The sequence below is a fragment of the Marmota marmota genome, unplaced genomic scaffold (assembly GCF_001458135.2).
Source record: "Marmota marmota marmota unplaced genomic scaffold, marMar, whole genome shotgun sequence".
Lineage (NCBI taxonomy): Eukaryota > Metazoa > Chordata > Mammalia > Rodentia > Sciuridae > Marmota > Marmota marmota.
In genome coordinates this window covers 30,526,605-30,553,962 of record NW_026000174.1, presented here as the reverse complement: position 1 = coordinate 30,553,962, position 27,358 = coordinate 30,526,605, and the positions used below count along the sequence as shown (strand labels likewise).

The window sequence follows — 27,358 nt, the reverse complement described above, 5'->3', positions numbered from 1 at the left end:
CCAAAAAAAAAAAAAAAAAAAAGGCAGTTTATTAGTGAGGCCCTGAGCAATTTAGCGAGACCCTGCTCAAAATAAAAAATAAAAAGACAATAAAATAATAAAACAACAACCAAAAAACAACTGAGTGGGGCATGATGGCATTTTCTTGTATCCCAGTGACTCAGGAAGCTGAGTTGGAAGAATCACAAGCTTAAGGCCAGCTTCCGCAAATAAAGACCCTGTCTCAAAACAAAAAATAAGCTGTGTGCAGTGGTGATTGCCTGTAATCCCAGCTACTTCAGAAGCTGAGGCAAGATGATCAAAAGTTTGAGGCCAGCTTCAGCAATTTAATAAGAACCTGTCTCAAAATGAAAAAAAAAAAAGGGAGGTGGAGCTAGGGATGTAGTTTAGTAGTAAAGCACCCTGGGTTCAATCTTATGTACAACAAAAGTAAATAAATAACAAGTATAAAATAAATAAAAGCACTGGGGATGTAGCTCGGTGGTAAAGGCTCCGGGTTCAATCCCTAATACTGCAATTAAGTAAATAAATAAAAATTAAAAACTGTCAATGTTAACTAGTTGCCACCAAGGGCAAAGTAAAAATTAATTCATGTATATCACATTCACTAAACCAAAGTATTTAAAAATGAATTATAGACCTTTTAACATTTAATAAACCCATTATTCATCCTGAAAGTTATTGGAGGAACGCAGCTAATTATTTGCCTCTACTTCATAAAGCATATTAAAACCTCTTCCTTTATTAGGGGCCTTCCTTTATGGCATTCTTCAGTTTATAATTAAATATTAATATTTATAAACCCATCCTGCTCCTAAACAGTAAGCTTGTTGAGGGCTTCATGGCTATTTTGTTCACTGTTGTATTCTCAGTGCTTGGCTTAGTGCCTGGTACATAAAACACTCAGTTAACTATAACATAATATGTGGGGTGATAAGTTGGGTGATAGTATGGCCTCGCTGTGTAGTAGAAAGCATTCTTCCTCAGAAGTATGCTTGATTTTCCTAGTAGTTATCCTTCAAGTTTGGTTATTTAAAACTTTCGTTATAGTCCCTGCTGGGGCAAATAGAGCCTTTCATGATGTAGCTTGGCCTATTCCTCAGCTAAAATAATAATTAATGTCACTTTGCTTTTGCTAACTCCCCCAGCAGGCTTGGGTTAGGTACTCGTTCCTATGCACTGTTGTCAAACCTCATTTATTCCTCCATCATCACCACTATCTTACTATGTTATGAATATCCATTCTAGTACCACAGCACTAGGCACATTGAAGGCTCTTAAACAATGACTAATTCAGTGGAAAGTTTCTTGAAAAACATGAGTAGGAGGGCTTCTTATTGTCCTTGTTAATTTACTTTTTCCTCCATTTTTGTGTCCTAAATTATGTTCATTGGCACAACCTACAAAACTCATAAGGGAGCATTCTAATATCCTGTACTTTGTTTTTTTTCTGGTACATAGATAACACTTTCTTTTTGGGGGGGGGGGTACCGGGAATTAAGCTCAGAGGTACTTGACCACTGAGCCACATCCCTATCCATATTTTGTATTTTTTTATTAGACACAGGGTCTCACTGAATTGCTTAGCACCTCGATAAATTGCTGAGGCTGGCTTTGAACTCGTAATCCTCCTACCTCCGCCCCCTGAGCTGCTAGGATTATAGGCATGCACCTGGCTAACACTTTCTTTTCTTGAATTTGTAAACAATGCTGTTAGGCTTATGTCCCAACTTATTTATTGTTAGTGAAGTAATAAGGGGATGAAAAATGTATAAATTTTAATTGTCAGCTCTAATTTTAGTCACCACCCCCCATTTAATGTAGGTTACTATTTCTAAGAAATTTTTCAGGCTGAATATCAAGTTTAATATAAAAAATTATGACCTCTTATTTCTTTACTCAGATAAGAGTATATATCATATATTTTCTATGGCTCTTGAAGACAGCCTTCCCAATTTTACTTACTTTGGACTGTAATGCTGACCTTATCTTCCATCTTTATGACAAAGATTACTTTCCTCTAGGGTCAGTGATCTGGGCAGAATGTTAATATTTGTATATATTGTATGTATTGATCCAAGTCCTATAAAGTATCACTTTTAGGTTCATGGCCTCAAGGAACCATTTTTAGTACTCTTGGAGACAAAGAAAATATTATTCCATGCTTAAGATTATACTTAATTGGAGAAATGTGGTTTATTTCTAAAAAGAAAAAAAAAGTTTAACAATAAAAAACAAGAATTGTGGGCTGGGGATGTGGCTCAAGCGGTAATGTGCTTACCTGGCATGCGCGCGGCGCTGGGTTCAATCTTCAGCGCCACATAAAAATAAAATAAAGATGTTGTGTCCACCGAAAACTGAAAAATAAATATTAAACAATTCTCTCTCTCTCTAAAAAAAAAAAAAAAAAAAAACACACACACACAAAAAAAACAAGAGTTGTAACAGAGTAGTACATGACTAAGTACATGAGTGAATTGACAAGAAATAGATTTGAGTACAGGAAGAGGCACAGTTGCTATGGGGCTGTGGGAAAGGATTTCAGAGGGTAGTTGAACCTCAGCTGATCCTTGATAGGGAGCTATAGTGAGAACCCTGTATGTTGGGGAATGTTCTGACTAGGGTTAAGGAAAGGAAATTATCAGTGGTATATATACATTAGTAGCAGCCTTGAGAAGGTACATGAGATATATGAGATACACTCATATTTATATGAGTAAATGGTATGAAAAAAAAGAAAGAAAAGAACAGGAGAAATGGAGAGAACCAGAGTCCTGGAGAGGCAGACAGAGACCCAAGAAAGAACTGTATCCGAGAATCTGGGAAATGGAACTCAAGAAAGAAGGAACAGTCTTCTGCCTGGGATTAGTGAAGGATTATTGGGTTTGGTAATTAGGAAATCTGTTACTTTTGATAATTCAATAAAATGAAATACTTAGTATACTGGATAACAGGGTAGATTACTGAGAATAAATGAGGGAGAAAATAGATTCTGTGAGGTATGAGAGGGAAAAAAAAATGTCCAGGTTTGGGAGCTAGACCATCCTTAGTTTCATTTTCTGACTCTTCTGTCTTCATGCTGAATGGGCTTGGGCATATTATGTCATCTCTCTGAGATTTGGTTTTCTTTTTTGTAAAATAAGGATAACACTTCTACCTTCATGGGCTATGAAGTTAGATGATATAGGTAGAGCCCTTGATAAATCTTCTGGCATGTATGTGACCAGATGCACTCAATCTTTTGTCATATACACACAATTAACAAAATTAGAATATTATCATTTCTAAAAGTGGCTAACTAGAGCAATGATTGATTGGCAATAAGATGTTAGTCTTTAAATGAGCCCCTATCATATCAAATACAAGAAGCTTAACTACTTTCATAAATGTCGGGTAAGTCGTCCCTAAGCTTTTCTTTCTCCAGATACCAGCCATTTCTTTTTCTAGAAGGTCTTTAGTGTATGTGTCTGAATTTTCCCAATCTGGCATCTTTTTATGCATTTTTTTTTTGTGTGTATGCTGTTATAGACAGAAAGGAGAGTATTAAGATTTGATTAGTTGGATCACTGTTGTATTTTCTTTGTATGGTCTGATTTTACTTTAATAGATAATGTGAGGATCTGAATTCAGGGAAATATATCAAACTTCTGTATCGTAGAAAACTTTAATTCTTTTAACTTCTTACATTTTTTTTCTTTCAGTGAGCATTGTGTACTGACTTGGACAGAAAAAGGAATTTATATTTTCATTCCTCAGAATGTTCAAGTTCTTCTATGGAGTGAAGTCAAAGGTAGTTATATTTTTCTTTTTCTTTTAATTTTGTACTGGGGTTTGAACCCAGAGGTTCTTTACCACTGAGCTACACCCTATGCCCCCAGCCCTTTTGAATTTTTTTTATTTTTTAGTTTGAGACAGGGTCTTGCAAAGTTTCTGAGGCTGGCCTTGAACTCATGGCCCTTCTGTCTCAGCCTCCCAAGTCTCTTAAGGATATAGGGTACACCACCTTGCCTGGCTTATATTTTTCTTATGTGATTTTTAATTTCATAAATGCTTATGATATTTGATTATTGTAAGAGGATTCTCTTGCAGTGTAAGAAGTTGAAAAGAGAATGGGTTAATGCTTCTTTTAAAATTAGGATCATAGGGGCTGGGATTGTGGCTCGTGGTAGAGTGCTCGCATCGCATGTGCGAGACCCTGGGTTCGATCCTCAGCACCACATAAAAAAATAAATAAGTGAAATAAAGGTATTGTGTCCAACTACAACTAAAAAATAAAAAAATAAAAATTAAGATCATAGATGTTTCTCATTATAAGGTACTTCCTAACCATACATCTTTGAATTTATATTCAGATATTTGTTTTTAAGGATACTTTTAAATACAGTTTTTTAAAATTATTATTTTTAAATATTTGTAGCCACTGCTAAAGAATAAGTGGGGTGGGCTAGGGATATAGCTCAGTTGGTAGAGTGCTTACCTCACAGGCACAAAGCCCTGGATTCAATCCCCAGCACTACCACCACCACCCCACAAAAAAAGAATAAATGGGTTAATTTTCCCCTCTATTTGCCCTTAGTTTTTATCCCTTCTAGAAGTTCAGCTTTCACTCCAGTTTTGTATCTTAACAGTTTAGAATTCGAAAAGTGCCTGAAGGGGCTGGGATGTAGCTCAGGAGTAGAGTGCTTGCCTAGTGTGTGTCAAGCCTTGGGTTCAATCCCAACACTAAAAAAAAGAAGAAGAAAAAAAAGTCCCTGAGGGAACAGAAGTCATTATTATGTAACTAAGACAAAGACACTCTTTATATTCTTTTGGTTAAAACCAGATATGGGCGAAATGCAGCTATTTTAGCACTGCTGCTTAGTAGAGAGTGTATGTTGACTTTTGGGGGTCTTTTTCTACTTAAGAGAGAGAAAGAAAGTATTACTGGTCTGATCAACATTGATTTCTTGTGGATTAAGTTCTTTGAAAACTAGTTTGTTGAGTCTTGAGAGCTTGTTTGGAGGTTCTAGCAGGGGAGTGCAGCTAATTATATACTCTTGAACAAAGAACAGGTCCTCCTCTATCAGGGAAGGTCATTTTCTACGGACCCAGTGCGCAGCTTTGGGAGGGACACACATGGAATGATGGGGGAGGAAGAGGACACCCATCTAGCCAGCCAGATCAGCTGAATTAACCCTAGCAATCAATGGCGTGACAGAGGTCACAGCTAGATCACCCTCACATCCTTGTTGAATCTTTTCAAGATGTTCTGCCAAGACAGATATTTTAATCCATTCATTGATCATCAGGTTGTAATTCTCAGGAACACTAGTCCTGACTCTAATATAGATTACCTATTTTACAATCCCAATTCCTTTTCACAGAAAATAGCATTTTAACCATAGGATTTTAAATCAGAGAGATATGGTTCTTTCTTCATATCTTTTATTCCTGATCTTTATAGAATAGTGTCTAAAACTATTTCTTCATTGAAATACAAGTATAAAAGCAGAGATAGTCAAAACTAACCTTATTTATAAAGTCAATTATTAGAATAATTTCAGCCATTGCAGAAACAGAAAAGGAGTGTTGGGCTAACATCCTGTGCATTAACCCCTGTGATTTGTGTAGATATTCAGGATATGGCTGTCTGCAAAAATGAGCTGTTCTGTTTGCACCTAAATGGGAAAGTCTCACATCTCTCCCTCTTGTCTGTGGAGCGCTGTGTGGAACGCCTGCTGAGGAGAAGCCAATGGGACCTGGCTGCTCGCACGTGTTGTCTTTTCCAAAATTCTATTATTGCCAGTAAAGTGAGTCAGAACTCATCTAAATAAGTTCATCAAGCTAGACCATGCTAGTTTTCAGGATTGTCTTACAAAATTGCTTATTTTTCTTAGCTCTTCTATATGACCTTCAGATGTAGCAATAAATCCCCAAAGAAAGCATAGCAGATATATCTTGGGGTGGTGGAGGGTAATAAGAAGGTTATGCTTTCTGTTTAAAAAATATCAAATTTATTTGAATTTTAGAACTTGTTTTTAAGGGGAGTATTTGGTAATTCTCAATTAAATTCTTAGTTCCTGAGATAATTCTGGTTAAGTTTTTCATTAGCTTTCTAAGTCTTTATAAAACATCTGTTAGTTCTTTGTTAGACCTAATTTTTTGTTCATTTATTTATTGTTATTTATTGTTCATGTGAGTATAGACTTAATTTCAGACAGTCAGCTATACAATTGGGTTTTACTTTTCCTTTCATTAGGCAAGAAAAACTTTGACTGTTGATAAATTGGAGCATTTGAAATCTCAACTGGACCTTGAAACCTGTAGTGATCTAATTTCTCAGCTGGATGAATTGATCTTAAAATTTGAACCTTTGGATTCAGCTTGTAGTAGTAGAAGAAGCTCCATTTCATCACATGTAAGTATTCTCACTTTTAAAGGGGTTTTGTTGTAAAGTAATATTGCTTCACCTTAGACTATACTCATTTATCCCTAGGATTCCAAATCCTGTCTTCCTTTCCTTGTAGTTCATTTTTTCTTTGTTTCTTTCTTTCATTCCTTTTTTTTTTTTTTTTTTGAGATAGGGTATGTTAGCTTTCCATCACTGTGATAAAATACCTGAGATAAACAGCTTATACGGAGGAAAGATTTATTTTGGCTTATAGTTTCAAAGGTTTTAGCTCATGGTTGTTGATGGCTAGGTAGAACATCAAGTCAGGGAGCACATGATGGATCAAAGCTGCTTACCTCATGGCAGCTAGGAAACAAAGAGAGAAACAGAAAGGGACTGTAGTCTCAATATCCCCTTCAAGGGCAAACTCTAAGTGATCTAACTTCCTTCCACTGTATCCCAAGGCTCTTCTGTCTTCTAGAAGTACCATAGGTTGAGGACTAAGGCTTCAACACATGGGCCCTTGTGGGGACATGTGAGATTCAAGTTGTAGAAGAAAGGCTTTCTTTTAGCTGTTGGGCGTCTGTATGAAACTTAGCTGTGTCTTGAAGCTATACTTTGTTTTTGTCATTGTTTATTATTTTCTGTTCCAGAATGTACCTTGTATAGCCTCCAGCACAAATTAGGTTGCTCCTAATTGGTGATTTCAGATGCTTCATGCTAATATGAGTCTCAGTACAACTTGGGATTATCTCATTTACTCCTTATTCTCACTGCCATGCTTTATGAAGACAAGCTAGAGAAATCAGGCAGCATGATGCCAGTAGCACATGTGAAATACCCAGCTGCCAGGCACCTAAACTTTTTCACCAATTTGTTCTAATAAGCCATAATAGTTGTTACTGGCTTCCCATTTTAGTATTGGTATTTCTGTGAAAAAGCTGCATTGTATTACAAAGGAAATTTTTACTTTGATTTCTTTCTTTCTTTTTACCTCATTTTTAGGAAAGTTTTAGCATCTTGGACTCTGGTATTTATCGTATCATTAGTAGTAGAAGAGGCAGTCAGTCAGATGAAGACTCTTGCTCCCTTCATAGCCAAACCTTCTCAGAAGATGAGAGACTTAAAGAATTTACCTTACATCAGGAAGAAGACCAGCCAGATCAGAGTTGTGGATCACAGGAAAATGAAGGTGATATTATATTTCCTGTTGGTTGTTGATGAGAAGCAGTTATTTTCTGTGGGTTCTTCTTACCAAAATTATCTTGTACATAAAGTTTCTAGGTATGAGTAGTTTTTAGCCTATTGATAGATTTTGTATCTAAACCTATAGATCTGCTTACCATTAGGAGAGTAGGTTTATTTTTAGTTGTTTCTTTAAATTTTTGAACCCAGGGACACATAACCACTGAGCCACATCCCCAGTCCTTTTCATTTCTTATTTTGAGACAGGACCTTACTTAGTTTCTAACGCTGGCCTTGAACTTGTGATCCTTGTACCTTAGCCTCCTGAGCTGCTGGGATTGTAGGCATGCACCACCACATCCAGCTTATTTTTAGTTGTTTTTTTAACCTCATGTTTGAACTAACATCAGTAAGTGCCTAATTTCAATCATGCATCGAAATGCTGCAAAAGGATGAGAAAGATCATTAACCAAAAGAGTGGAAAGGTTTTATCCTTACTAACAAAATTATTTTCCATCAGGACTGAGAAATTGCTTCAGTTTTGGGAGCCATTGCCTTCCCTTTCCAATGTTCACGTATTCCTGTGATTGAACTGTTGAGAAGATAATAATAGAGGCCCCAAACTTCCTTTTTGACTTGTTGGGGATTCAGGGTTAGTAGGCAAATGAAGGTACCTGCCTAAGTGTTTTATGTAGACCATTTCATGCATCTTGTATAATTGTGTTCCACACTCATTTGTATCTGGGCCAGTTGTGATTTTGATATTGAATCCTTCATTTCCTTTAGTTTATTCATCTTAAAATTTCTTTAAAGCTTAAAGAAAAAATTCCATGTGATTTGATTTTATTTCTTTTCCCCCAATTCCATTCATTAGATAATGTTTCTCATGTTCCAGTGACGTTTGAGACAGATAAGAATGAAACTTTTCTCCCCTTTGGCATTCCATTATCATTTCGTTCTCCATCTCCTCTTATGTCTCTTCAGGCTGTCAAAGAAAGGTAAATTAGTCTTGTCATTTAATTCCATTTCTGACTTGACTTCACAAAGAAAATGTCACTACAATTAAGAATGAAAAATTCAATACCCAAGTTTTCTATGTTCCTATTAGTCCTAGGAAGTCAGTTTGGACTTAATAAAAAGAAAGATTCTTTTTTTTAGAGCAATTTCTCTAATCAATGATATATTTCATGAAAAGTCCATTATTCACTTCATTTAGGAAATCACCCTGAGAAACAATGATTCAATGCTAAAGAAAAGGTCACATTTGGTACTTGATGCTGAGATGAAAAAGCATTTTAAATGAGAAAAAGAAGTCTCTAAATTATTTCTCATATAACCTATTATGTGAAGCTGTTAACTTTTCATTCCAACTTTGGGGAATTTAACTTCCTTCCATGTTTCAGAAGCTAAATACTTGATTTGTTATAGCTCTGGCTTCTCCCAGACAGAGCAAAATGTAAAAATTTACCTTTTCCTCATCCCTGATAGGAACAGTATTATTTTTTTAAAACTTTTTTTTTTTTTTTAATATTTATGTTTTAGTTTTAGGTGGGTGGGCACAGTATCTTTCTTTGTTTTATTTTTATGTGGTGCTGAGGATTGAACCCACAACCCTAGCCTGGAACACTATTACTAGTCATCTTTTGATCCTTTCTCAGTTGGGTGTCAGAATTGGAGATTCAGAATTCTTTCTACCCATTCCATGGGACCAGTATTAACAGTTGAGTTTGAGAGGGGAGACTTTGTGTAGCTACTTAACTGTTTATCGGAGTCTTACTGGATACAAATTTTGATTGTCTAGGAGAGTATATTGTGAATAAGTTAGCAGCCGAGTTTTATGAATAAACTCTTTGTTATTCTGTGACCAGGATGAGCTGATGATCACATGGCTTACATTGCCTAAGTTGACATAAACATTACAGACATAATTAAAGTTAAGACCTTTTGTTAGCATTGAATCATTGTTTCTCAGGGCAGTTTTCTAAATGAAGTGAATCATTATATTGTCTGTTTTACATGAGGTTTTTGTGAAATACATTCTTCATTAGAGAAGTTACTATAAACAATCTCTATTATTAAGTTCAAGCTGTCTTCCTAGGACTAATAGGAACATAGCAAACTCAGGTACTGAATTTTTCATTTTTGGCAGTAGTGACATTTCATATAATTTTTTTGTTATTTTACTTCTAGTGTTTCTAGCTTTGTGCGTAAAACTACTGAGAAGATTGGCACCCTTCATGCAAGCCCTGAGCTAAAAATGAGATCAGATACCAGGGATGATGATCAGTCATGTGAAGAGGAAATGAGTTTGGTTACCTGCCCACAGGAGGAAGACATTGAGTAAGCCCTTACATATAAATCTGTGTACATTCTAGAGGAACCAGCTGTTAGTTTGAAGAAAGCCATAAACTGACCTGTTGGAGAAAGCACAGTTTGACCCTATTCATTGAAGATTGTTTATGTATCTTATAAATATTGAGACTTCCACAAAGATTTGAATAATTATATCAACCCATAGCAAATTTATTGAGATAGAATTTTAAAGAATTTTAATTTAGATCTCTTTAATCTCTCCGCTGCAAAACCCACCTTTCTCCCCCATAATCGTGTCAAATTTCTGGTATGTCAGAATAGTGTTTGATTAAGAGTAAGATGACTAAGTAAGAGTTAGGCCTTGTCCTAGCTCTTCTTCTGACTAGCATGTGACTTTGAGCAAGTTATTCATGCTCTCTGGCCTATAAGATCTAGGATGTGCTATTGCTTGATGAGTCAAGGGAATATTAGATGAAGATAATGAAAAAGAGAAAAGGACTGTTCAGGCAGTGTAACACACCATGAAGAACAATACCTGCCACTTAGTAAGTACATAGAAATATTTCCTAAGAAAGCTCTAATCCTCTTTAACTCTTGTGAATGTTATTTTTATTTTTTATACTCTTCTAGAGGAGGGAAAGAGATAACTGGTGAACCACCAGAAGGAGACATGTTCCAGGAGCTCACAGTAGCAACAGCAGAAGCAATGTGAGTATGGATGAAATTTTATAGTCAGTGAGGTGGCTTTTGGAGACCATCCTAGTGGACCTGGGACAGTCTGAGGCAGAGAGGAAGCCTCATTTGCAATTGAAATTTAAGAATTAGTGACATTTCAAAGTCACTGTTCTCTGTTTTGTTGCTAAGATAATTGTTCATAAAGAACATTTATTCCAGATGAGTATGTTTTATCATATTCTTTTTACACTTAACTGTTTTATATAGGACCAAGATGCTGGATCCTCTGGTTTTATTTGAACCCAAGTCTCTGAGAATGGTTTTACTGGAGTGGCTTTCACAATTAGAAAAAACATTTGCCATGAAGAACTTTGCAGGCATTTCAGATACTGGCAACTCACCCATGAAATTGAACCAGGACGTACTATTACTTAATGAGTCAAAAAAGGGAATATTGGATGAAGATAATGAAAAAGAAAAAAGGGACTCTTTAGACAATAAAGAAACTGTTGATCAAACAGCATGTGAATCTGTAATTAGTCTGAGGAAGCCCTTGGATGACCTTTTTCAAGTATGTTCTCCATGCACCATAGCAAACAGTCTTCAAAAGGACCTGGCTGAATTGACAACATTGTGTTTGGAATTGAATATACTGAATTCTGCTATCAAGAGCACTGGTGAACATGTGGACCATACTTTGCAACAATGCTCTTCTGAAATTCTGGCTTGTCAGTTCCTAAAGAAGTACTTTTTTCTTTTGGACTTGAAAAGAGCAAAGGAGAGTATTAAGCTTAGTTATACTAACAACCCTTGTGTTTGGGATACTTTTATTGAAGGATTGAAAGGTAATAATCAAATTGCTTTATTAAAGATAAAGAACTGAATATGGAGGACCTTAGCATTTTGGAATTTTTGAGTTTAAATAATGATTTAATTGGAAAAATCACTTCTGCAGTGGTCAACCCTCCATTCTGTTTTCTACTCATTTTATTTATTTATTTTTGCAGTTCTGGGGATTGAACCCAGGGCCTTCCACATGCTAGGCAAGCATGTGGAATATGCTAATAAGATATACCACTAAGCTATATCCCCAGCCTTCATTTTACTATTTAATTAACATTGACTTCATTTACAACTCCATTATGAGAAATTCATTTTCTTATTCTTATAGTCACATACAGAAAATGATATAGCAATGTCAGAGCAGTTGGGGCTAAAGTAAATATTTGTAAATACAAATATATAAAAACAAGAAAATCTGTCATATAACAGTAATATAGAAATAATATATACTGAGTATCCTGTGTACAATATAATATGATAAACAGTGTTCAGGCATCATCTCTTTTCATCCTAACAGCAATCTTTAGAGTAGATAGTGTTTTTCCATTTTATACATGAGGAAACCTAGGCACAGAGATAGTATTTGTTGGCTAGGCTAAACTGCTGTAATAAATATCTCATAATGTAATAACTTGCACATAATAGAAGTTTATTTCTTGCTTAGGGCAGGTGTTCCAGGTCAATGAGCAGCTCTTGTGGTAATTTAGCATTTCAAGTTCCTTCCATTGTTTTAAGCTCCATCTTCCCTTGGGGCTGTTGGTTAAAGTTTGCTTACTATATCCAGGAGAAAGCATGTGGAACATGCTCTCTGAAAGACCTGGCCTGATAATGCCTTACCTGTCTTTTATTCATAATCTGGTGAGAATTCTATTACATGGCCCTTCCTAATTGCAGAGAAGACTGGGAAATGTGACCTCGGTGCATGAGTCCAGGAGGTAGAGAATAAATATGGGTGAAGCGCTTGCATGTCTGCCTTAAAGATTTGGGCTCATATCCATCAGTGTCCACCTTAGAGTTGAGTGAAGGTCACATTATTTGCCAACCTGACACAAATCTTCTCTCATTCCTTAAAGAATGTATTGATTGCCTTTTAAAAATTGTTTTTAGTTGTAGATGGATAAAATACCTTTATTTTATTTATTTATTTTTATGTGGAGGATCAAATCCAGTGCCTCACACTTGCGAGGCAAGCACTCCATGACTGAGCTGCAACCCCAGCCCGGATTGTCTTTTTTTTAAGAGGAAAATTTTCTTAATGAGAATTCTGTTTGAATAACAGATACCACATCTAATTGATTTAGATTTTAAGCACACTTTTTCTTTATTTCAAAAGTGAATTGTGCCAGGCATAATAAGTAAGTGGTCTATCATTGAGCTACATCCCCAGTCCAAGATACAGTTTTATATTATCTGACTTAAAGATCTCGCTTTTTAGAAACATGCATCTATATTAGTAATTTTGTTTTAGTTCACATATAGTTGTTTTTTTTTTTAATTATTTTTCTTTTTTTTTTAATTTTTAATATTTATTTTTTGTTTGTTTGTTTGTTTTTGGCAGACACAACATCTTTGTTTGTATGTGGTGCTGAGGATCGAACCCGGGCCGCACGCATGCCAAGCGAGCGAGCGCGCTACCGCTTGAGCCACATCCCCAGCCCCACATATAGCTGTTAATAGCACAAAAAATGGTTTTGGATTATTTTTCTGAGTTGTAGTAGATTGTCTTTTTTTTTTTGTACCAAGGATTGAACCCACAGGTGCTTAACCACTGAGCCAGGTCCACCGCCCTTTATTATTTTTTATTTTGAGACAGAGTATTGCAAAGTTGCTTAGGGCCTTGCTAAGCTGTTGAGTCTGGCTTTGAACCTGTGATCCTTCTTCCTCAGCCTCCTGAGCTTTTGGGATTACAGGTGTGCACCACCATGCCCAGCAGGAGATTGTCTTCTGTACAAAATAAGAAACAAGTTATATCTCTTCAAATAGGTTGAAATGTGTGAGGATATTGCTGGAAATTTGCTGTTTCTGTTACATGATCATACCCCACCCTGGTCACAGTAGAATAGCAGAAAAGAGTTTGCATCATCTGGAGTGGCGGTTGTTGCTTACTATCGGTGCCTGGTAGGCAGTTTGAGATGAGACAGCACTTGTGTTTACTTGAATTGAGGTGAAATAAGTTTGGCTTAGATTATACCCAGTCATAAAGCTTTCCCTTACTTCTCCAACTCTAAGTGATGGCTTCCTTTGGATTCCTCTAAGTGTTTATTGCCTGCCACAGTCAAATGGGGAACAATTTGGGAAACAAAGAAAAGACTTTAAAAAATAAAAAAGACATCAGAAACTGAAGGTTGGCTTTTTAGAAATTACCTGTTGAACTCTGTAGGGTAATGGATTGCACATTGGACTTCTAGAAATGGTCAGTTGAACAGGGCTCACTTTTTAAAGGATGTTATAGTTATGGAAGACAACATTTGGAACTGTTTGGGATTTGTCTTCAGAACTAGTTGAAAAGTTCTTGGAAAAAAACTCATTTTATCTTTAGATTCATATGTGTATATGTACTTTTTGTTTTAACTAGATTTTCACTCACCTTATTCATCAGACTTGGCTTTAAATGACTTTTGCTATTCCCAAAAGTCAGATCTTACTTCAGAAGATGAATATTTGCTATACCAATATTTTAAAAAGCAGGTCAAATATTTTAAAATTATTTAATTGACTTTAATTCTAAGCGATAAATAGATACTAGTGCTAGAAAAAAATTGATCAGTTTGGCATTGATGATAGATATTTATGTTTGTGAGATATCTATCTATCTATATGTATGTGTACACACACACACACACACACACACATATATATATATATATATATATATATATATATATATATAAATGGTAGACATATATAGCCCCAGATACTCATGTTTTTCAAGAGTAATGGTCACTTATATATTTATTATCTGTTCCTGTATCCTGTTTAAAAATTTCAATATGCTTTATCTCCCAATTAAATTTAAAGTCCACAAAAGTAGAGATTACATTTTGTTGGTGTTTTTTTTTTTTTTGGTACCAGAGATTGAACCCAGGGACACTTAACCATTGAGCCACATCCCNCACACTGGTCATAGAGTCACCTATATACATACAGCAATCATAACGTCTATTCTATTCTGCTGCCCTTCCTGTCCCCCCCTACTCCTCCCCTCCCCTCCCATCATTTCTCTCTATCCAATTTAATGTGACACACTTTTTTTTTCTTTTTCTCATCACAACATCATACTTGTATTCTGTGTAACGATGAGGTTCTCCTTCCATCTTCCGTGCAACTCCCCTTCTCCCTCTTTTTCTCTCCCACCTCTCTTCCCTATTTAGTGGTAGTCTTCTTCTCATGCTCTTCCTCCCTATCCCATTTTGAGTCACCCCCCTTATATCAGAGAAGACATTCAGCATTTGTTTTTTAGGGATTGGCTAACTTCACTTAGCATATTAAAATGCTTTTTTTAATGTGTAAAATCTCTTGTTGCCCTGGCTGCTCACATATGCTCGCCTACCAATCCTGTGTTGAACTGAAATCTTTTCCCTTGTAGTTTTAGTCCACTCTACTTCACGTGGATCTCAGCATGAACAATACCACAACTGTCCTCTACATCAAGCTGACAGATGGATAGGCACAAAGACCAGATGAAATTGTTTGTTTGTTTAATCTCTCCTACAATGCTGAATAATCACTGGGCATTGTATGTAGTAGATGCATATAGTAGGTGTGTGACCAGTGCTTTTTGAATGAGTATGTTAATTAACATTTGCAGCTAGGAGTTGAAGGAAAAAAAGATGTGCTTTATTTTTCAGAAATGGCAAGTTCCACTTCTATATATATGGAGATGGAAGAAGGAGACTTACCAGCAAGATTAAAGTTACTAGATGATTCAGTTCCTTTTGATAGTCCTTTGCTGATTGCTTATGCTACCAGGTAGGTTGTCCTATATGGTGTTTATAGGAACTGAAGTACATGCATTTTTTTTTTTCATTGAAGTTGTACTCATTTGCACATTGGTATATTCATTTTCATTTCTAATTAGTACTTAATGTAATCAAGTTGTATTCTCTCTCTGAAGTTGGAGACTAATGGTTCTGTTTTTAAATGCAGGTTGTATGAGAAGTTTGGGGAATCTGCCCTTCGATCCTTAATCAGGTTTTATCCATACATTTTGCCTTCAGATATCATGCAACTTTGTCATCAAAATCCTGCTCAGTTTTTGGCCTATTTAGACAGTCTGGTGAAATCAAGGCCTGAAGATCAACGGTGAGGGGTAGCACATTTGTAGACTCCCTTTTTTTTTGATAGGGCATTGGTTCTCTTTATCGCAGGTGTAACATTTTTACTATTAACTGCACCAAGTTGAGGCACCTACTGTGAAAGATGAGGATTTGAGCAGTTTTGTCTTCTGCTACAATTCATAGTGCACACCACAAATATATATGTACTACCTTTCTTTACCCACCCTCCCTCTCGGGGATTCTCAGATCATGAGTACAAAACTATGTCCTTGATTCAGAGCCTAGTCTAAAACAGATGAGCTTTTTGTGTTCTCTACTAGTGAGAATATCTACTGCCACCTTTTCTTTCTTTCTTTTTTTCAGTACTGAGAATTGAACCCAGAATCTTGCAAATGCTAGGCAAGTGTTCTACCACTGGACACATTCCCAGCCCTTTTTAAATTTTATTTTGAGACAGGGTCTTGAAAATCACCCCAGCTGGCCTCAAACTTGTGATCTTTTTGCCTTCCAAGTGGCTGGGATCACAGGCATGTGCCACCATGTCTGGCTACTGCCACCTTTTCATTGACAATATCCCAACTTTTTGTGAATGGCTCTCTTTTCCAGCTTTTTCTCTTTTCAGGCTGATTCATCATTTCCTATCTTGCCATACCTATAAATTCCCATTTGGTTATTAAACTTTCAACTTCCTCTTTTTCCTTCAGTTCACATTTGTCACACTGGTTTTTATTATTTACTTATTGGAACTTTGATTTTTTTTCTCTTTATATCTAGAAGACTCAGTTATTTATTTAGAAGACTATTAAATTTTCACAGGCATTTCTAGATATTCTGTAGTAAAAGAATTTTCAAGTTATTTTATCTACTATATTGATCTATTGATCAAATTTTTTCATATCCCATAGTTTGTTTTCTCTCATTATGAAGATTGGTGATTCTTCAATCCAACTTTCTCTCAGGTCATACTTCCTTGAGTCCCTTCTACAACCAGAATCTTTAAGATTGGATTGGCTGCTTTTGGCAGTGTCCCATGATGCTCCACCAAGTACAAGCATTATGGATGATGAAGGATACCCCAGGTATGGAAGGGGAGTCCTCTTTCTAAGAACTAAGCTCTGATGTTCCTTTGGGATGGAACTGATTTATTCACATGCAGCATTCTGGGCTCACTTTACGATTAGCTATAGAAAAGACTGACCTAATTTACGGTAATAATAAAATTGAGTGTACTTTATAGTGGTTCTAAACACTTTTAGGGACACAGACCCTATAAGAATTTAATGATTGCTTTCAGAAAAATGCACATTAATGCAAAGTTTTGCATATGACTTCAGAGAATTAAATGATCTCTCTGAACTTCATTTATGGACCCACATTAAGAGTCCTTGGTGATTAAACCCATTAGAGAAAACTGTGTGTGTGGACTGGTTTTTGTTGTTTGTTTTTTTTCTTTCTAAAAAGTTTTCAAGGGATTTCTAGACATAACCTGATTGAGGATTTTTTTTTGTTGTTTTTGTAGTAGGGATTGAATCCAGGGACACTTGATCACTCATCCACATCCCCAGCCCTTTTTATTTTTTTTATTTTGAGACATGTTCTTGCCAGGTTGCTGAGACTGGCCTTGAACTTGCAGTTCTCCTGTCTCAGCCCTTAGTGAGACCCTGTCTCAAAATATAAAAAATTTAAAAAAGGACAGGAGATGTGGTTCAGTGGTTCATCAGTTAAGTGCCCCTGGGTTCAATCCCCAGTACCAGGGAGGGAAATAGGTTAAAAAAAAAAAAAAAAAAAAAAAAAAAAAAACTAATGCCTGTCTTATTTTATATCTAGCTAAAGGACTAGAAGGATAGCAGTGGCTGTGAGCAGTAAAATTATAGCCTTTCTTTTTGCTGTTTTTGTTTGTTTGTTTTGTACTAGGGATTGAACCTAGGAGTGCTTTACCACTGAGTTATATCCCTGGTCCTTTTTATTTTTGAGACAAGGTTTTGCTAAGTTGCTGAGGCTGGCCTAGAACTTGAGATCCTCCTGCCTCAGCCTTCTGAGTCACTGGGATTATAGGCATGCACCACCATGCCCAGTATTTTTTATTTATATTTTTTTGGTTTTGATTACTTAACATATCTAGTTGTTTTACTGTGATACTGGGCTGAGGATTGAACCCAGGGTTTCCTGCATGCTAGGTAAGTACTCTTGCACTGGGCCACAACTCTAACCCCTAAATTTCTAGTTTTTAAAAATGAACAGGTTATAGAAGTAGCTACTTTACATTTTTCAAAAGCCAAGTGGAAATGTTTGAAGATATAATAATACTGGATTTTTAAAAGGGTCACTCTACCATTAAATTACATCCCGAGCCCCTTTAAAATTTTTTGAGATGATGCCTTGCTAAGTTTCCTAGGCTAGCCTTTCTTGGTTGAGATCATCCTGCCTCAGCTTCCTGAGTTACTGAGATTACAGGCAGCTATGACATAAACTGTATTCTTTCCTATTAGACAACTAATTAGGACTTTTTAGAGTTTATTTCCTTTCTAATTACTGACTTCTTTATTTTTATTTTTTTTTATTTCACAGGCCTCATTCACACTTGTTTTCCTGGGGTTATAGTCAGCTGATCCTTCAGCTAATTAAACTTCCTGCAGATTTTACAACCAAAGAGAAAATGACTGATATCTGTAGGACTTGTGGGTAAGTAAGGATTTTCACAGAAGCTGAAGTTAAGAATCACTTCAGTGCATAACCTTATAGTTAAGGGCCTGAATTGGTATGTGTTATCACTTGGGAATTCAATTTTGCTTCCTAAAGATAACTGTACCTTTTTGTTTTAGTGGTAGTAAACAATTTTCACATTTAAATTTTGTGGCTCTGTGTGTGTGTGTGTGTGTGTGTGTGTGTGACTGGCTCTTGCTAATTTCTTTCCATTCCCCAGGCTCAGTTGTTAGCCCTGGTTCTCAGGCATGTAGATAGTATTTAATTCAGCCTCCATTTATATGATGTCAGTTACGGTTGATAATGGATTTCTAAGAAGAGAAATCAGAATAGGCTCAGTAGAATTGTGGGTAAAGGATCTAGGAGAAGATGAGATTCTGGAGGTAAGCCCTGAAGTCTGGGTAAGATTTGTATTTTTAGAGGAGCCAGAAGACTGGCTGGTCTGGTAAGAGAAAGAGTAAGGGCAAGGGCAAGAAAAACTGCCACTGCTTATTATCCACATCACTCATGAGTGATTATTTATTGCCTGGTGATGTTGTCTTATGGCTTTACCTGGGTAATAATCTTTTGGAGGGACCTGTATCTTTCTTTTCCTCCACATTGCCTAATTTATATAGTGGTAAGTACTTAATACATATTTATTCATTGATAATGAGGGATGAGACTGATGGGTGATTGTATCATGGAGCAGGGGGTTGGATTCTTTGCTCATGAATCTGAAGAATAAAATCCACAGACACAGGATGAGAGCAAAGTTAACAGGATTTATTAAGGTAATAGAAAGAAAGCAGAGCTCCCAAAGATGGAGGGGTCCCAAAAGAGGGATGCTGCCCAAGAAGTTACCCAGGGACCCATCTCCCTATCCTTCCAACCTTCTCTCTTTCTCCTGGCATTATGATGAGATGCAAGACCTGGAAAGCTGGTCAGAAGAATTTAGTTACCTATATAGACCCTTTTAGACTTTTTGGTACAAAAAGGGCCAATTCCTCAAGTTCAATTCCCAGTACTAGAAGGGAAAAGGAATTGAAGGGAAGGGAAAGGACATAAAATGTAGAGGAGGAAAAAAAATGAAAGTGAAGCTTTCTAAAGACCATTATACATGAAGTATGAAGCCAGAAAGGTCTAGGAAGTTGTTGCCTTAATTCAGGTATGAGTGGATTGGTGATTAGTGGGGCAGCAAGAAAGACACATCCAATGGATGTTTCAAAGGAGAATGCAGTGGGACTTATTATACAGCAAATAAAGGAAGGGGAAGAGCAGGAGAACTTCCAAGGTTTGTACATTGGGAGAAGAAATATGCTGATTCTTGAATTGAATCTAAAAGTGTATGAATCTATATAAAGTTTAAATGCCTCATAATGGGTGCCTGGCCTCAAATGTCACTAGCTTTTTTTTATTCTTTGCAGTAGTTGGGGTTGAACTACATCCTCAGCACTTTACTTTTTGAGACAGAGTATTACTACTAAATGGCTTAGGGTGGCCTTGAGTTTGCATTCTACTGCCTCAGCCTCCGGGGTAATTTTTATTACAGACATGTGCCACTGGGCCTGGCCTTTGCTTTTCTCTTTAAAGCTATTGATTGGAATTGTCTGATAGAATTTGCTATGATAATGGAAATGTTTTATTGCACTGTCCCATATGGTAATCACTAGTCACATGTGGCTGTCAAATGTTTAAAAGATGGACAGGTCAAATGAAAAACTGACTTTTAAATTTTGTTTACTTCTAATTAAATGTAGATAGTCACATGTGGCTACTGTCTACTATTAGCACAGTTATGGATAAATTCACTGTCTTATTCCTTTCTTCAACTTTGTTCTCTAAGTTTCTGGCCTGGATATCTTACTCTCTGTTTGGAGCTGGAGAGAAGAAGAGAGGCCTTCACCAACATTGTGTATCTGGATGATATGAGCCTGATGGAAGGGGATAATGGTGTGTACTTGCCAACCAGCTACTTGATTGAGTATTTTAGAAGTCTCTCCAGACTTTTAAATAAGGGAATTTGGTAAACATTTTAATGACCATTCTAGGTAATTATCAAATTTGTAGGGTTTTTTAATTTGTGTCCTTTGAGATATTTCCCTCTCTCTCTCTCTCTCTCTATATATATATATATATATAGAGAGAGAGAGAGAGAGAGAGATACATATATATATATATATATAGAGAGAGAGAGAGATACGTATATGTATATACACACACACACGTACACGTATACACACACATATTTGTTTCCTTTTCTATTTGATGAGTGCTTACTATATGTCAGGCACTAATGCTGTGTTTTCCATATGCTGTTTTAAATGAGATAACAAACTCTTGGGGATAGTTACTATTATTTCTATCTTCCAGATGTCATAACTGAAGCCGAGAAATGATAATTAAATGACCCAAATCACACAACTAGTAAATTCTAGAGCTGGTGTTCAGACCCAGGCCTCTCAGAATTTGTGCTTGTGTATTTTTACTGCATCATGTTTTCTCACTAGACAGTCAAAAGTTTTAATTCATTAAAATGAACTTAACTAACATTCACAGGCATTTCGATAATTTCCATTTAAAATTTTTTCATTAGTTCACACTGATAAGATAATTGTCAGAAGGCCAGGACTTTAACACACTGATAGCTGAAGTCTGAGAGTCCATCCTGCCCTCCGAGAGGTGGTCTTGGTCAGTTTTGTAGTGCTTCTGTATTCATCTCAGTGCACAGATGCTGACAGCATGCCTTCAGGTCCTTCGCTTCTCAGTGGAAAGACCTGTGATCCTTTACTACAACTTTTTTCAACCCTGCTGGTGTGGGACAGGGAAAGTTAGAGCAGAAGCAAGAAACCAGTTGACTGGCAAGGGTCAGCTCTGAGCATCCAGCTATATCTATAATTACGGAGATCATCTTTGTTTCAGAAATTAAATAGGAGGGCCAGCTGTTTTTGTAGGAGTATTAAAAAAAAAAAAAAATATATATATATATATATATATATATATATATGAGAATCATCAGGAAAAGATAAAACTGGTTTGTGTGTTTAAAGTTACAACATATTTGTTATAGAAAAAGGTTGATAATTCAAGAAGCATAAATAATCTCCTAGTCTTCCCAACCCAGATGAAAGTGCTCCCAATATTTTATTAATATAATTATACTAATATTAAGAATTCTTACTCCCAATGTATTAAATAAGGTCCTTTCTTGACACTTCTCTCTCCTTGTGATTTATATCAGTCACTATCCAAGTCATGTTGATTTTATTACCAAATATATATCTCATATCTATCCACTTTAATTTCTCATCCTGGCTACTTGCCTAGACTGTTGCAACAACTTCATAACTGGTTATTTGGGTTCCACACTTAACCACTTTTAACCCATTTCCCTTCAGAATGATTTTTTTTAATGAAAATTGAATTATGCAATTTCTTTTCTGAAACTCTGTTTGCTGAACTCAGAAAAGTCCAGATTCTGGATTCTTAAGTTGGTCCTTAAGACCTGGCCTTATCATCTTACTCATTCTACTACCTTTATACATTATAGGCTTTTATAAAAATTCTTTGAACCCACCAGTTTCTTTCCTGTGTCACATTGTTTTCCATGTTTCCTGCATCAGAAATGCAGGTCCCTTCCCTCTATGTTTACTCTTTGCTCCAAGTTTGTGCATTCTGTGGGCCACATGAACATGCCCTCTAAGCTTGTCTCATCTTTCAGTTTTTGTTTGAATGTCACTTCCTCATAGTCTTTCTGTAAACAAAGTCAGCTATTGTCTCTAGTGGTTCTTTGTTCTTCAGAGTACTTAGCACGGTTTATAAGTATATATTTTTATGTTTAATTCTGTCTTGTATACTAGATTGTCAAATCTGCAAGAGTGTAAGGATTGTCTTTTGTTCATCATTGCATATCCCGTGCATAGCATGGCACATGACATAGAGCATTCAGTAAGCTATTGAATGGATTTTGAAGCTAATTTTGAGACTTCTCTATATCATGAACTATTTATTCAATATATGTTCCGAAAACTTTGTGCCATGGTGATGAAATTATGTTTCTGCATATTTTTGTTTTGATATTAAATGTCTTTGCAGTTTCTACTATCTCCTCTCTGCAGGCAATGTACTAAGAGTAGTCAGAGCCAACATTGCTTCTGTGTGTGTGTGTAGGTTGGATCCCAGAGACTGTGGAGGAATGGAAACTTCTCCTACATCTTGTACAGAAGAAGAGTTCAAGTCCAGTCCCCCAGGAGTCACTAAATGGGAACCTCAATGATGGGCCTTCTCCCATCAACACAGAGAATGTAGCACTCCTGTTAGCTAAGGCCATGGGTCCAGATCCAGCATGGTCATTGCTACAGGAGTGTGGTCTGGCCCTTGAGTTGTCAGAGAAATTTACCAGAACCTGTGATATCCTGAGGATTGCTGAGAAAAGGCAGAGGTAATGCCAGTTTATCATGCCTTTCCATGGTGCTTGGAGAATGTACAATGGAGAATGTACAACACCCCCCCTCCCCCGAGAGGTAGATGAGATTGTAGAGATCATCTAGTCCTGACCCCTCACTAACAGATGGGGAGACTGAGATTGATTTGGTAGTTAAAGTGATTAAGGGAAGAAACTAAAGTAGAATTTCATTCATGATCATAACCAAGACACTATTTGGATTAATATGAGTACCCAAATATGATGTATACTCAATTCTCTAAGAATATTGTAGGGGTGTGGCCCATTTGTAGAGCACTTGCCTACTATGCTTGAGGCTCTCAGTTTGATCCCCAGCCACCAGCACCACAAAAAGATAATTCTACCTTTTTTTTTTTAACTACCTCCTCTAAGTAACATTGTATAGTACAGGTTGAATTATCATATTTCAAATGCTTGGGACCAGAAATATTTCAGGTTTCAGAATTTTTTTGGATTTTGGAATATTTGCATAGACTTTACAGGTTGAGCATCTCTAATCCAAAAATCCCAAAGCAGAAATGTTCCAAAATTCAAACCTTCTTTAAAGTTTTGGGGTTTTGGGGGGTGGGGGGAGTAGAACTGGGCATTGGGGCATTGAACCCAGGGGCACTCTGCCACTGAGCTATATCCCCAACCCTTTTTAAAATTTTATTTTGATACAGGGTCTTGCTAAGTTGCCCAGAGTTGCTTTGAATTTTCAGTCCTCCTGCCTTAGTCTACTAAGTACTAGGACTACAAGCATGAGCCACTATGCCCAGCAAAAGTTTGGGAATTCTGGATTAGAGATACTCAACTGTATTTTCTTTCTGTGACTGGTTTATTTCACTTAACATAATGTTCTCAAGGTTCTTAGTTGTTGTATGTTAACAGAATTTTCTGACTTTTTAAGGTTGAATAATACTTCATTGTGCGTATATACCACATTTTGTTTATCCATTTATCTGTTGTAAGACATTTGGGTTGCTTCTACTTTCTCTTTGTATAGTGCTACAATGAACATGGGTGCACAAATATCCCTCCTACACCTTGCTTTCGTTTCTTGTGGGTGAATATCCAGAAATGGAATTTCCATACTATTTTCCATAGTGGCTATACTATTTATATTTTTTACTAACAATGCATAATGGTTCAAATTTCTCCATGTCCCAGTTAACTCTATTTTCTGTTTTTTTTTTTTGATAGTAGCTAACCTAGTGGATGTGAGGTAATAGTAATATGTCATTTTGGTTTGATTTGCATTTCTATATTGATTAGTGATGTTGGGCATCTTTTCATATGCTTATTGGCCATTTGTATAACATCTTTGGAGAAGTAACTATTTAAGCCCTTTGCCCATTTTTAAATCAGGTTATTTTTTCTTTTTGTTGTTGTAGGTGTTCTCCCATATTCTGGATGTTAACCCTTATTGGATATGATTTGCAAATATTTTCTCCCATTCCATAGGTTGCCTTTCGCTCTTGATTTTAATCTCTTGTCTTTTGACTCACTGGGTCAATCAACTTTTATAGGTTTTAATGTTTTCTGTAGAGAATGATCAACTGTAGCTAAATGTGCTTGTTTCTTTTCTTTGGGATTTCAGAGCCTTGATACAAAGCATGCTTGAAAAATGTGATCGGTTTCTCTGGTCTCAGCAGCCCTAATGGAAGAAGATTTGGCAGGATGTCATCACATTTTTGGGAAAAACAACAATAACAACAATGAATCATGATCCTGAACCTTTGGAAAGGCACGAACTGAAACCCTGCCAGCCTTGTCAGGGTTAGTTGTCAGTGTCTGTATTCTTGGCATTTGTGGCTCTGTAACCTCAGCATTCCTCAACCAGTGTTGGATTTTGAAATGAATCTGGATTTTGAAAGGAATCCTTGTTTTCTGGATTCAGAATGTGAATGTTCACAGCTGTGCAGTATTCATTCTAAACTAAAATATATTTGCTTCTCACTAGTGGATTGGGGGAAATTTTTTTCTAGTGTGGCTCCTATGTTGGGAGCAGAAGTTTTTTGTCACATGGAGATGGATGATGTTATTACCTGGAATTGAATTCTTTTTTATTTTCACTGGGACAGTCTAGAAACTACTGAAATAGGACATAAGATAATGAATTGACATATAAAACAAGTGAAATACTGAAGATTCAAATTAGGTATTTAAAAAATCTCCCAAATGTAAAATTGAGTTAATATAAAGTATTTTTCCCAGTATTTATTTGACATTTTCTAACATGAACATATATGTAGTTGACTAATTCATTACTGGAAACATGTTGTCTCTAATTTTTTCCTAAACAGAGAAGCCCAAGAGAATCATGCACCTTTCAAAATTATTTTTAAAAAGCCATAAGAGAAACTTGAGTACTATTAAAGACGCAGCAAGTGCTTGTATTATTTAAGCTATGTAACTAGATTGTCATTTGTTAGACTGTTGTACATTTACATAGTATATTACATTACCAATAAATGTAAAAGCTGATGCAAGTTTTCATTTTAACAGAATGTTGACATGAGGTCTATTTTTGAGCCATATGCACGAAAATGTGGAGAATAAAGTGCTAGATACATTGAATGTCCATTCCTTTTTTTCTCACTTATAACAGAGAACACAGATACACATTGCTGTAGTATATACACATGACACCTGAACATGATGCAGCAGGTGGATTGAAGAGTTTGTCAGGGAAAGGAGGCCTTACAGAGTTAGTTGGTTTAGAACTTTGGAAAGTGTGGGAAACCTTCCCACTAGCATCACCTGAGTTCTGGCTTCATTGACTTAAATTGAATGTAAGTCTGTACTGAGGCTTACCCTTAGGAAAGTGAGAGCCCTCCTTTCACTGTCAGTGTTAGTCATTATCATTGCATGACTGAAAGAGGATCCAGAAAAAAATGTAATAACAAGCAGCATAAACTGACACCACTGTGCAATCATTTCCTGACAGCCCTTGTCAATGCATATTACAGCAATCCTTTTACCAGAAGGGTACAGGGAATTTTCTAACATAACAAACACAACTCATATCTCCTAAATTTATCTTCCAAGGCAAACAGGGGGAAAAAATCTTTAGTTAAACATTTAAATTTAAACAGTATGTTTGGTTATTAGGCAGTATTTTCAAATATGATTACATCAATCACTTGCCTAAAATTTCTAAACAGATTGCTTCCTCCCTCACACTCCTTACCAAAACAGAAAAAAACAAAACAAAACAAAAAAAAAAACCTAGACTGTAATTCTTGGGTGCTTCACTTTCACTTTTGTTTCCAGATTTGACCACTGTTTAACAGCTACAGAGTAGTATAATGGCCAATAGATTGTCTCCCAAGGCAGACTGCCTATGCCTAAACATCTGCTCTTCAACTCAATGACCTTGGGGAAGTTACTTCATTTCTCCTAAGTTTTAGTTTCTCATCTGTAGAATGGGAATGATAGTAGCTCTCATTCAGGGTGATTTGTGGATTAAATAACATGATGGAATGTGAAGTATATAGCATAGTACCTGGCATATGGAATGAGATTTGAGCTACCTATTAGAATTAAATGAGACTAACATGCAGATGGTGTCTGTAATAATGTTAGTCATTTGAAAGGTTTAGAACATCATTTTCTCCTATTAGTGATCAGACAGACCCATAGAAACTGGATTTATATGGATCAGAGAGTGGGAAGACCAAATTGAAATTAATTTTGTTGTATTAAATTTGTCATTACTTTGATCAAGGCTCAAAACCTTGTAGTTATCCTTGCTTCTTCCATCTCCTTTTTTCTCACTTCTAATTAATAGGTAAATCTTTTCAATTTTGTGTCGATGGTGTTTTCCATTAGTCATTTTTCCCATTCTCTTTCGCCACCAATACACATTCTCATTCCTTCCTGCCTAGACCATTGAGGCTGGCTCCAGTGACCTTTAAAGGTCATCCTCAGGGATTGCTGCCAATTAATCAAGCATGTTAAAAGGTAGGTGACCATGGGTGGTCACAGAAGCTTATTAAGACAAAGGTCAGGGATCCTGCCCAGATCTGGAATCTGGGGGTCTGCAAACTAGTCTAACCTCCCTCAACTTGTCACCCACCCCATATTCCTAGATTTAGAATCAGCATTTTCCTAGTTTATAGTAAATGAAGGCCCCTGAGAAAGAGTGATTGTTTTGGTCTCCTGGGAAGTTAATTGCAGATCCACTGCCAGAATCCTTTTCCTCTTGAGGCACAGCCTTGGTCTTGCCACTTCCCAATTAGAAACTTTTGGCAGTTCCCCTCTGTTTTCAGAATAAAGCCCAAACTCTTGAGTTCCACATTCTATGACATTGTTACCAAACTCTTTTTTTCAGTTTCAGAACCCAAATTTTCCCTCATCCTTAGTCCTCTGATACTTGGGTGCTTTCTGCACATTGCCTCTCTGGTTGTGTTCCTGCTCAAGACTGACAATCCCCTAACTGAAATTCTATTAGGGTTTTGTCCCTTCAGGCTTTGTCCCTTCATGGCATGTGGCAGAAAAGTTTCCTCCCCTCATGTCAGGAGAAGTAGCTTTAGATTGAGGTCACAGCTCAAACCAACCTTCCCA

At 36.4% G+C, this 27,358-nt stretch overlaps 1 protein-coding gene across 5 annotated transcripts in view; it reads left to right on the top strand.

The window, feature by feature from the left end:
* Hps5 (HPS5 biogenesis of lysosomal organelles complex 2 subunit 2) overlaps nt 1-25,369 on the top strand; it is a 40,092-nt gene extending 14,723 nt beyond the window's left edge. For 4 of the 5 annotated variants that reach the window (XM_048788451.1, XM_048788450.1, XM_048788452.1 and 1 more), the window contains 15 exons: nt 3,702-3,790; nt 5,611-5,789; nt 6,239-6,397; nt 7,376-7,562; nt 8,430-8,553; nt 9,746-9,895; nt 10,499-10,576; nt 10,811-11,388; nt 15,235-15,355; nt 15,533-15,688; nt 16,569-16,742; nt 18,232-18,345; nt 20,192-20,298; nt 22,516-22,786; nt 24,390-25,369. In XM_048788451.1, coding sequence (XP_048644408.1) covers nt 3,702-3,790; nt 5,611-5,789; nt 6,239-6,397; nt 7,376-7,562; nt 8,430-8,553; nt 9,746-9,895; nt 10,499-10,576; nt 10,811-11,388; nt 15,235-15,355; nt 15,533-15,688; nt 16,569-16,742; nt 18,232-18,345; nt 20,192-20,298; nt 22,516-22,786; nt 24,390-24,450 — 2,548 coding nt within the window. In that variant the 3' untranslated portion in view covers nt 24,451-25,369. The remainder of the gene's footprint in view (nt 1-3,701; nt 3,791-5,610; nt 5,790-6,238; nt 6,398-7,375; nt 7,563-8,429; nt 8,554-9,745; nt 9,896-10,498; nt 10,577-10,810; nt 11,389-15,234; nt 15,356-15,532; nt 15,689-16,568; nt 16,743-18,231; nt 18,346-20,191; nt 20,299-22,515; nt 22,787-24,389) is intronic. The other variant, XM_015477683.2, reaches the window with a different exon arrangement.
* Nucleotides 25,370-27,358: the final 1,989 nt, after the last annotated feature.